Raw genomic sequence first — 11,102 nt, 5'->3', positions numbered from 1 at the left:
AGTACTAGCCACTAAAACTAGTGCGAGCCAAAAAGGGGGGGGGGTGTGCAGTTTATAGTTCTAGTGCCACTTTTTCATTAGCTAACAACAAAAACAACAACAAAAGGGTCTTCAGCACAAATTCTGCTGCCACTTCCGGGTTTCTTCTCTGTAGCAAACAAGCAAAAAGGGTCTTCAGCGCAACTTTCTACTGCCACTGCCGGGTTAATTGAAAGCCCCCCCCCCCCCCCCCCCCACGGTTTCGCTGGCCCTGCTAGCAACAGCAATTGGAGCGGCATCTGCGGCAGCAGCATCTAATGGGTGTTTCCATAGCCTCATGGAGGAAGTCCCTCAAATCCCTCATCTGTCCACCGTCCATGTCTATCTCACCATCTTCTCGAGTGGACAGTCTACCGCAAATGAGTTGGAGCGACGACTTTCTGTAGAGTGTCGGATAGGTTTTCTCATCCAGCAATCCCTGGTTTTCTCCCCACTCATCGGCATTATACAGGATAAACCCAACTCTCTTCTTCCCTGCAAAGTACAATCATTAAAGATAAAGACACGAACCCTCTGAAATCATTTCCCTCTTTAGTCTGATGTCTTGCTTCGGTCGACAATGTAATAACCTACATGTCTTTGAATGATTCAAGGCGGACTCAAATAGAATAGTGTATCTATAAAATAGTCGATCTGAAATTTCAAATTCAACGCATATCACGGTTTATATTCTTGCCTATTTTTGCAAAATGTCACATTCTAGTCATCAGTGGCCAAGTAAGATGAATGAACTATACAAGGATTACAGTGCTTTCAGGCATGATTTGCAAGGTTTTGCTCAATATTGTAAATTTCTCCTTTTTTTTGGGGGGGGGGGGAGATACCTCTCTTGTTGTTAAGTCTCAAGTGGTGAATAAAAGGTCTTCAGAGGTATGAGGCAATTACTGTGCAAATGTTGATAAAGCGGACTTTTAGGCATAGGAAAAATATAAGCAATTTGCGTCCCAGGAACATACCTAACTTGTATTTGGCTTTCCTCAGGAATTTGTCGTAAAGAGCGCCCTCTACGTCGGTAACAACCACACGCTGGTCCTCCAAAGAATGACAAAGCAGTATGACTTCTATGTCCTCGAAACTCTTCTTGCCTATCTTTTTGATGCTGAGGGCGTCGAGTTGACTGTATTTGACTTCACTCACAATCTCGGCCATGTCGATGCTAATCTTGCTTTTCAGTCCCTTGACTTCGCTTTCCTCCCCGCGGCTGCACAGGGAGAGAACCACTCTCTCGTCAGGCTTGTGGACCTGTATATTATGTCGTCGAGAAAGTTGGAAAGAAATAGTGAGAATAAATCGGAATGATGAGAGTATCAAATTGAATATAGACCCGAATGCGCGAGATACGAGATTTGCCGCTCTACGTACTTCACCTAATTATATTCAAAATGCTAAAATTAACTTTCAACTAAGGCGGTAAAGATTTAACCCTTTTGTGTGCCGTTGGTCAAATTTGCAGCAATCTTCAGACAAATCCGCCTATGGACAATAAACCAACATGGTAATCGTAAGATTTACAATTCAATAAAAACATTTTATGCTATATTGAGCTGGTTTTTCGGTTTATGTGATAAATGTGTTTCATAATAACAGAAAAGTCACTTCAGAGTCATTCGATATTTGTAATCTTCCATTAGGTAGTAGGAAGCCTACGATCCGCGTATATGAATTATGATCATGATATTTTTACCCAGCATGCTCAGGGTCTCCCCTCCTCTCTCCTGTTTTCTCTTCTCTTTTGTTACCCCCTCTTGTCTCTCCCTCTTCCATTCCCACTCCCCTTTTCATTTCTGTTTTCTTTTCCCTCATCTCTCTCCTCTCCCCCTCTCTCTATAAGCTGGAATCAGGTGGTATGGTCAATTTCATACCAACCATAAGAATATAAGCAGCTCTGTCTGACCTGCTTTATCTTGAGGAGCATGAGACCCAACTTCAACTGCCGTAGAGTTGGAGTTGGGATTTGTTTTATATTGGAAACCACTATTATACTAATATTAACTGCCAATACACCAAAAGCAGGCCACAACACCAAGGAAACTCTTATGTTCTTGGTCCATATTGACATGGCAACACCAGAGTTTCTCACTGTTGCTCGTCTTGGAGAAGTTCCTCTGAGAAATTGCTCTGTCTGGAAGAGACTGTCGCCGAAGAGCTCGGGAGAGTTGGGCCCCAGGTTCCCTGCCATCGCCACCAGAGAGGCGCAGTCGAAAGTTGTCGGTTGAGTGGTCTTCAAAAACCCTATTTGTTGTTTATATTTGTCGCTCGTGTCCATCTTCTCTGAGGGCATATCGTGCACTATCACACCGATGTTGTTCTTGCCTTTAAGGAATGAAACAATCTGAAAACTGTTAATGCCAAGTAAACAAACCGGGAGACAATACGGTTTCGACTTGTTGATATGAATGCAACATTCTGGCAAATAACATGGAGGGGAGTATCTAACAAGAGAATTTAACTATTCGTCAATATTAATAGTTATGTACACTATCATCTATTTATTTATTAATTTACATGATTTCGGTAAGTGTTGCGACTGCAGTGAACAATTTACGAACATGAAATGATCAGTCCGAGTTTCCTACACATATTCATTTATTTATTTTTCTTTTACCACATTAATACATTAAAAAAATCCGACGACGAATAACAAGAATCGAGGCATAAAAGTTGACTTCAAAGAAAGCCATGTTATTTCTTCTTCTTCTCTTATTTTTTATTTATTTTTTTTTTAACGAGGACTCCCTCACCGAGGAATGCGCAGTCTTTGGCAGAAATTTGTCGTAGAGGGCGTCTGTGACATTGGTGATGGCCATTCTCCTGTTGTGTATGGAGTGACACAGGATTACGGCATCCACTGGGCGATCTCGGAACGAAAAATCGCTCACATCGTTATAAGGCAGTTGACAGAACTGAATGTCGCTGGTGAGGTGGCCGAACTCTCGAGTGATACAGTCAATGAAACCTTGGACACTGCTCTGCAGGCTGGATGTGCAGACTAAAACCCTGGGCTTCCAGTCCATCTACAAAGTGAGATTGACAAGTCTAAAGTTGACCCCGATACCAAATATTTTGCAACAGATATACAAACCTCATAAAAGCTAACAAGGTGTCGTTGTTGGTTGTGAATCCCTTTACAAAATAGGCCTACACCTCATTTCGCTGCTAGACACGTTTTCTTTTGAAGTAACCACTGTTATATTTTTATTCCCTCTTATTTAATAATGATACAGCTAATAGTAATGTTCCCTATTCTGTAATTCATATCATTGTGTGTGCGCTTTATCTAAATATTGTATATTACTTTGGGTTGACCTCTGATAGGGCCTATTAGTAAGTATGTGCGTGGTTGGAGGTGTATGTGTGCATGTGTTTGAGTGTGTGCACGTGGGTGAGTTAATGTGCGGTACACGCTCGCTTGTATTGCATAGTATTTGAGTTTGCTTAATGAAAGAATTTGAGGTATTCAGCAATATCATAATGAGCTCCCTCGTGGAGACTTAATTAGCTCCTTTGTGGAGACATAATGAGCTCCCTCGTGGAGGCGATACGAGCTCCCTCGTAGAGACTTGGTATATAATATAATATAATGCGTTTTGTGCGCGTACTCGTTTTATGTTCTGTTTCCCGAGGAATATGTCAAATTGTCTTGTTGCATCATTACTATAGTTTTCACGACTCACGAGGGCACTGCATTCTACAAGCTTGGCTTTTTAGCAGTCCCCTCCATTTCCGACCTTTTCTTTCTTATCGTGATTCAGTCACATTTTGCCCATGTATTTCTTCAACTAGTATGTTTATTTATTCATGTAAACAAATGACGTGTATCTAAATTTCATTTGGAAATGTAAAAGTTACATTGTACTTAATTTGTTTATATGAATTGTCATATTATATGCTTTGGCCGAAATGAAATAAAGATGAAATGAAATGAAATAATGTATATATATCCGTTGGGTATATATCCGTCGGGAATATATGGTTTGTTGAGGATCGAAAAGTGCTCAATGCTGTAAAGCAGAGCATATTAGACGTAACTGTGTTTTGATGCCTTGTCTGCTACCGGCGGTTTCACGCTGTCGCGATCTTCAGGCAAACTGACAAAGTGGTGTGTTTCTGTGCTCATGTGGCGCGGTGGATCGGTTTGACGCGTGGATGGTTTTTCTTTTCCGGTGTCTGCATGTGGATATAAGTTCGGACATTTTATTGAGAGCTTTTTGTTTTCTGATGATGATGGCCTTCTCATCGAGGCAGAGGTTGCACATGCCACTCCTTCTTCGAGTTAAGTTTGACTTTTTTCGGATGTCCGTGTCAGTGTGAAGTTTGCGCGTTTGTCTTTCAGGCTCCAGATGTATTTTGAGAGTTGGGTTTCGTTTTTGTATTTCTCGTTCTTGATGGATTAACATGGTTTCTATATCTGTCCTTGAAGGTACCCCCCACCAGTCCGTGGTAGCACTTTTCCTCATTGTCATGCTAGACGTTTGCTTTATACACAAGAGCCGTTTCCATGCATCATCCTTTCAACGGCATTGATCTTTTTGGCGGCAGTTGCATTTGGGTTTGGGATCGGTGTCATGTGACTTGGATTGTCCGATAACTCTTTGGTTGTGGATTTTATGACTGCATCCATGTTTTTCATGCAGCTGTAGCTCACTTTTACCGTGTTCTTATTGAATATTGGGTTCAGCTTGTGCCCTTTGGGAAAGTGTTTGTTGATGAGCTTCAGAAATCTACCCCCACATTTGTCTTAGTCGCTGCATTGTAAGGTGGGTTGAACCACGTGATATTCCTGCTCCTGTTTTTCCTTTTTCTTCTCTTTCCCTCTTCACTCGGTTTGGAGTACTTGATGTCTTTCTCGTAACCCTTTTTTTTCAGGCCTACAGTGGCGCTGCGTTGTGGAATATGTCTTCGTTTGAAGATAACGTCGATATGCGTTTTTCAACTGCTAAGGGTATTTGTGTTAGTGTAGAGGGCGGGTGGTTTCAGTCCCTATTGACGTAGAGGGAGGTGTCGTCTGGTTTCCTGTACGGTTGGAAGGTGCCAGTGTCTAGATTGAGTACTGTGACATCTAGGTAGTCCACTACCTTGAGGTTGGTTTGGACAGTGATGCGCAGACCGAGCTCATCAAAGACTTTAATGAGGTCTTTTCGCGCCCTATCGGCTCTACTCCCAGAGGCTCTCCTGAGACTGCTAGCCCATCGTCTCAGTATAATCCTACGCTGTGTGTGTTCAGTTTTTTGTTCAAGAGTGAGAGTGCATATAATCCAACTAGTTCGCATATCTCGGCTCCGTCAAAAGCCCCCACAGAAACATCGAACTGTTTTTGTTCCTTTTGTTTTTCCCATGCTTTGTTGTTGTTGTCTCTCATCCTCTTCTACGGTGGTGAATTTCTTGGCCCAGTTCAGACAGGTTGACAACAGTTCGATTGAGATAGAGGGGTAGAAGTCCACTATGTCAAATACAATGAAGGTCAGGGACTCTTTGTCCGGGAGTTTGTTGAGCACATCGGCTGTGTTGGTCTACTGGTTTGGGTTGATTTTGTCTCTTATTTGTTTGTTAATGCGATCGAGCATTATTTTACTAACGCGGCCTAATTCTGGCTTTGTGGGGTTAATCAGTCTGACCTGGGGCTTGTTGAAATTATCCTTGTGGTCTTTTAGCGTTACAAAGGCGGGTTTTTCCATCGTAACGTCCAACCTGTCACTGATGCGTAACTTTTTTTTGCAATTAGCTCAGATTCCTTCTCAATGTCTGCCGAATTACTTCTTTCTGTGCAACCTTGTATTTTCCGGTTATATTCTCATTCAGAAGTTTCTCATAACTCTTGGGGTTCATCAGATACACATTCCTAGTTTTATCAGCGTGGACAAACACTTTTTCCGATTTGTTTATGCGTTTCACGTCCTTGTGGAGTTTTCTTTGGAATTGGTTATTTACCTGCCTGAATTCCAAGTCGTCTCCAATGGCCAGCAGGTCATTTTCAAAGCCTATCATCTCTTCTATTTGGGGTGGTGAGCGTTTGGATTTGAATCCAAATTTCTCCCTGGTTTCAAATTGATCATTTTCGCTTTCACTTTGGCCCGCGCAATCACTCGCTCCGAGGAAGAAATGAGCTGTCCATCTCATCCTCACACAAGCACAGAAACACACCACTTTGTCAGTCTGCATGAAGATCGCGACAGCGTGAAACCGCCGGTAGCAGACAAGGCACCACTGAAACCACAGGTACGCCTAATATGCTCTGCTTTACAGCATTGAGCACTTTTCGATCCTCAACAAACCATAATATTCCCGACGGATATATACCGAACGGATATTTTCGCTCCCCTGTTATGTCCGGTCGAGCAGGTGAGGATTCACCTAGTGTTCTGTGTGGCGCAATGGATCGGTTTCATGTGGATTATTCCGGAAAAAACATACCGCTCCACATGAGCACAGAAACACACCACTATATATATATATATATATATATATATATATATATATATATATATATATATATATATATATATATATAATATGTATTAGATAATCTTGCTTATATCTCACTATCATTTATAATGTTTTTTTTTATGTTAAGTGCTGTCAGGGGCAAATTATTTGTATAGGGTCCCATTTTCTCTCTTCTTTCTTCCTATAAAACAACAACATTTTCTTCTGAATTATTTGATAGGGGAACACCGTTTCACATCGACATACGTGTAGATGAAGAAAACACTTTTTTTTTTTAGATTGGTAAAGGTACCAATCTAAAAAAAAAATCGTAGTCTTTCTCTTCTTCCTCTTTTTCGTCCTTTTCTTCTTCTCATCTATGAGTTTCTCGTGGCAGATTACAGGTATGAAACTTGATGTGCATAGAACACATAGTGGAGTATGCTGGTTTATTTGTGTAGACTAGAGACGATAGCAGTCCACCTTTCATGTAGTGCAGTGTTAATGTCTTGGAAGCTTGCCAGTTTCTCCGCCCTTTGGACCCTTTATTACGCCATGAAGTTGAGGGATCGTATAGTTTTGGTTGAGAACTGATTTCAGGTTTCTAACATTTTTTTTCTTCCTTTTCTTTTTCTCCTCTTTGTATCTATTCTTTGCATATATTCTATTAGATGTACACTGTACTGCTATGAAACTTGATGTGCATAGGACACATAGTGGAGTATGCTGGTCTATTTGTCAATAGTTTTGGGCTCACACCTGTAAATAAAATGGAATGTCCCTGACCGCTTCGCGAAATTGTGCACAAGATACTAAAATAAATGAAGAAACAAAAATAATTAAAACTCAGAAATGCAGTTTGGCAAAAAACTGAAAAGCTTCAGATATTGAGTATAAATTCCGCTACAAACTGTACTTTGATTGGAAGATGAAAGCTTTTCTCATGGAATTTGAAGGGATTATATTTTAATGGGTGCATGTACAGAAAATAGGTGATTTTTTAGTGAAAATAACACGCAGTCCGGCTTTGCGGACCCTTGGACAGAGTTTGAGCAGAAGAACCCCCCCCCCCCCTTGGAAATTTCATGGATGAAAGGGTACATCTCACTTTAAATCCAGGTTAGTAAAGATAAAAACACCTCATTTCTCTCAGCTTTTTACCACAGTCTTTTAAATTTTGAATTTTAACACACGTGTCTATGGAGAAATATTTTCCCGTGTGTAATGAGCCCTATAGTCACACCTGTAAATAAAATGGACTGTCCCAGACCCCTTCACAAATTCCTACCAAAGATACCAAAATAAATGAAGAAAAAAAGTAATTAAAAATCAATAATGTAGTTTGGCAAAAAACTGAATAGCTGTAGATATTGCGTATGAATTCCTCTACAAACTGCATTTTGGTTGGAAGATGAAAGCGTTTCTGATGGAATTTGAGGGGACTATATTTCATTGGGTACGAGTACGGAATGTAGGTGATTTTTTGAGTGATAAGAACACCGGTAGTCTGGCTTTGCGGACCCTTGCACAGAATTTGAGCAGAAGAACATACCCTGGAAATTTGATGGATGAAAGGGTATATCTCACTTATCCAGGTTAGTGGAGCTGAAACCCCTCATTTCTCCAGCTATTTTACAGAATTTTTTGAAATGTGAACTTTAACACACATCTCTATGGGGAATTATTTACCCGTGTGAGCCCTTATAGAGAATGCACGCAATGCACACAAGTCTATGGGAAGTATTCATCCCATACAAGCTCTGTTGGTTTATGTTGATCTGTTGTGTCAGATCTCTTCCTCCCACCCCCTTATCCTTCCTCCCCCCCCCCACCCCTCTCCTCTATCCCCCCCCCCCCACCCCTCTCCTCTATCCCCTCCAACTCTGCTTGGCTACAATTTGTTTTCTTATTATGTTGTTGTGGTACTAGATCTTTGTACATAGCAGTTATCAGTATCACACAACTTTGAATGACTGTGTTATTTTAATGTATTTCTTTGTTTTGGCTACCACTGGAACAGCTCAAAATACATAAAGTTAATCTGCTTGACAAAACAAAGTCTTTTAAAGTACTTTGTAGGAAATAATGTGATGATGACACCCGCATAATCATGGATAACTGCCTGCATCTATGTATTCATCTATATGAAGATCAACACTGCAAGATTTATTTTTGAAAAAAAACCCCAAAGGGCATGATTTTCAAAAGTGTCCCTTTGAGAAGCTTTAAAACCCTTGAATGTGTAATTTCTCATATGATGTAGGGGCAAATATCATCAAAAACACATTTATGATGTTAAAAAGTCAAATAAGATATATGACCTCCACTATAGGGCTCACACCTGTAAATGAAATGGACTGTCCCAGACCCCTTCACAAATTCCTACCAAAGATACCAAAATAAATGAAGAAAAAATTAATTAAAAATCAATAATGTAGTTTGGCAAAAAACTGAATAGCTGTAGATATTGAGTATGAATTCCTCTACAAACTGCATTTTGGTTGGCAGATGAAAGCTTTTCTGATGGCATTTGAGGGGACTATATTTCATTGGGTACGTGTACGGAAAGTAGGTGATTTTTGAGTGATAAGAACACGTAGTCTGGCTTTGCGGACCCTTGGACAGAGTTTGAGCAGAAGCACCCCCCCCCCCCCCCCTTGGAAATTTCATGGATGAAAGGGTACTAGTATATCTCACTTATCCAGGTTAGTAAAGATGAAAACACCTCATTTCTCTCAGCTTTTTAGGCTACCACAATTTTTACATTTTGAATTTTAACACACGTGTCTAGGGGGAAATGTTTTCCCGTGTGAGCCCTATAGCCGATAGCAGTCCCTTGTCACGTAGTGGTGTTACAGGGACTGTACAGTACTGGTTGAGGTGGGGATTCATGTTTTGAACATTCCTAAGTGAGATAATGAAAAGCCGCTTATGAAATATGAAAGAGCATGTAATTTTAAGAAGGATTCAACGTTTATTTGACGAAAATTGGTTTTCAAATGGCTGAGATATCCCAAAAAGTGCTAATAATAAAAGGCAACATGCCACAACTTTATTATAGGATCTCTTTGTTTCACCTTGTTTTTGGATATCTCAGCCATTTCAAAACCAATTTTCATCGAATAAACTTTTGATACCCCTTAGAACTGCATGCTCTTTGACATCTCATAGAGTGGTTTCTGAATATCTCGCAAAACGTTAAAAGCTAAATCCTCACCTCGACCAGAACTGTACACACCCTTTAATGTCTTGGAGGCTTGCCAGTTTCTCCGCCCTTTGAACCTTACACGGTACGTGAAGCTAGCGCAGCTCGTTTAAAGGGATTGTATAGTTTTGGTTGAGACCTAACTTCAGGTTTCTAACCTATTTTGGTGAGATAATGAGAAATATCTTATGAAATATGTGAAAGCTAGAGCAAGTAATTCCAAGAGAGACTCAAGATCTATTTGAAGAAAATTGATTTTGAAATGGCTGAGATATCCCAAACAGGACTATCCTGTATAATATAAAGGTGGGACCCACCTTATTATAGGATCGCTTTGTTTTAATTTGTTTTGGGATGTCTCAGTCATTCCAAAACCGAATTTCGTCTTGTAAACTTTGAATTCGTCTTAGGTGTATGCGCTCTGCATTATTTTATAAGCTGTTTCTTGGTATCTCGCAAAAAGTTACAAGACTCAATCCTTATGCTTTTGAACGGTATCATAACGTCTGTGTACAGTACTACAGTGTCTTTAAGCATACAGCGAGTCAGATTCATAAGCTTGGAAAAATGGTAGTGACTGGACATTTATAAAGAAGATACTACTACCAGTTGGTAGTGGCCTTCAGGAATTCACACGTTGCGTGGTTTGAACTTCTGATTTTGCATGCGCACTATGTGCTTTCGAGTGCCTTAACAGAAAAGCCCATTGCGCCGTACACACTGTACAATGTCCAAAGTCCCTGACACAGTATTAGTACGTACAGTATAATGTCCTTGCACAGATATAACAATGTCATAATGCCTCACCTGCGTCGAAGAACGTTGTTTATCAGTTTGCTCTGTCTTCACATCATCCGCCATGGTTCACCCTCGGCTGGAGGTATTAGCATTCGATCGATTGAAGAAGCTAGCTTATTTAAACTTTTGCGTATCCAGAGAGATAGGACAGAGACTGTGACCGGCGAGAGATTGAATGCGACCAGCGTCTCATAAAGCTTGGCGATCTCTCTCTTTCTATTAAGATGGAACATTCATTGTGTGATGGCGATGTCTTCAATGTGTGTGCTTCTAGATGAGTGACTGACAACCCCATTAAACGCGAGCTTCGACAAAGTGTTCGACGCAGCCGAAATACACCTGAGTAGAAGGTCATAAAAGTCACGATGATAAAGTTCAGCTGATGCACTGCGGGAATTCCCTACACAGTACGAATTCTTCGTAATAACTGCTTTAATTACTTTATGTAGAATAAGACTCTTTTGGATCAATTACAATTCTCCAAAGTTGTTACACTCCGGTCCGAACACTCCTGCAAAATGATAGAAAACGTATATAACTTTTTAATTCATATATACAGCTGTAGGTCGATTATATATATATATATATAATATATATATATATATATATATATATATATATATATACATACAGTTGA

The 11,102-nt window shown here is 40.3% G+C and overlaps 1 protein-coding gene across 1 annotated transcript; it reads right to left on the bottom strand.

The window, feature by feature from the left end:
* Positions 1 to 253: 253 nt before the first annotated feature.
* LOC140243075 (uncharacterized) lies at positions 254 to 10,700 on the bottom strand. The gene is made up of 5 exons (XM_072322814.1): positions 10,475 to 10,700; positions 2,797 to 3,053; positions 2,120 to 2,369; positions 996 to 1,281; positions 254 to 513 (listed from the first exon to the last, which is right to left on the bottom strand). Exons 1-5 carry the CDS (start codon positions 10,526 to 10,528, stop codon positions 254 to 256), a joined length of 1,107 nt encoding a protein of 368 aa, XP_072178915.1. The 5' UTR covers positions 10,529 to 10,700.
* Positions 10,701 to 11,102: the final 402 nt, after the last annotated feature.

The sequence above is a fragment of the Diadema setosum genome, chromosome 2 (assembly GCF_964275005.1).
Source record: "Diadema setosum chromosome 2, eeDiaSeto1, whole genome shotgun sequence".
Lineage (NCBI taxonomy): Eukaryota > Metazoa > Echinodermata > Echinoidea > Diadematoida > Diadematidae > Diadema > Diadema setosum.
The sequence above is the reverse complement of the archived record's forward strand: the minus strand, read 5'-3'. Positions and strand labels throughout refer to the sequence as shown.

Coding starts and splice junctions, on each gene's coding strand:
- LOC140243075 (XM_072322814.1), bottom strand. CDS start 10,528: ATGGCGGATGATGTGAAGACAGAGCAAACTGATAAACAACGTTCTTCG. Junction 3,054..10,474: donor AACAACGTTCTTCGACGCAG/GTGAGGCATTAT, acceptor CTCACTTTGTAG/ATGGACTGGAAGCCCAGGGT. Junction 2,370..2,796: donor TACGACAAATTTCTGCCAAA/GACTGCGCATTC, acceptor CAGTTTTCAGAT/TGTTTCATTCCTTAAAGGCA.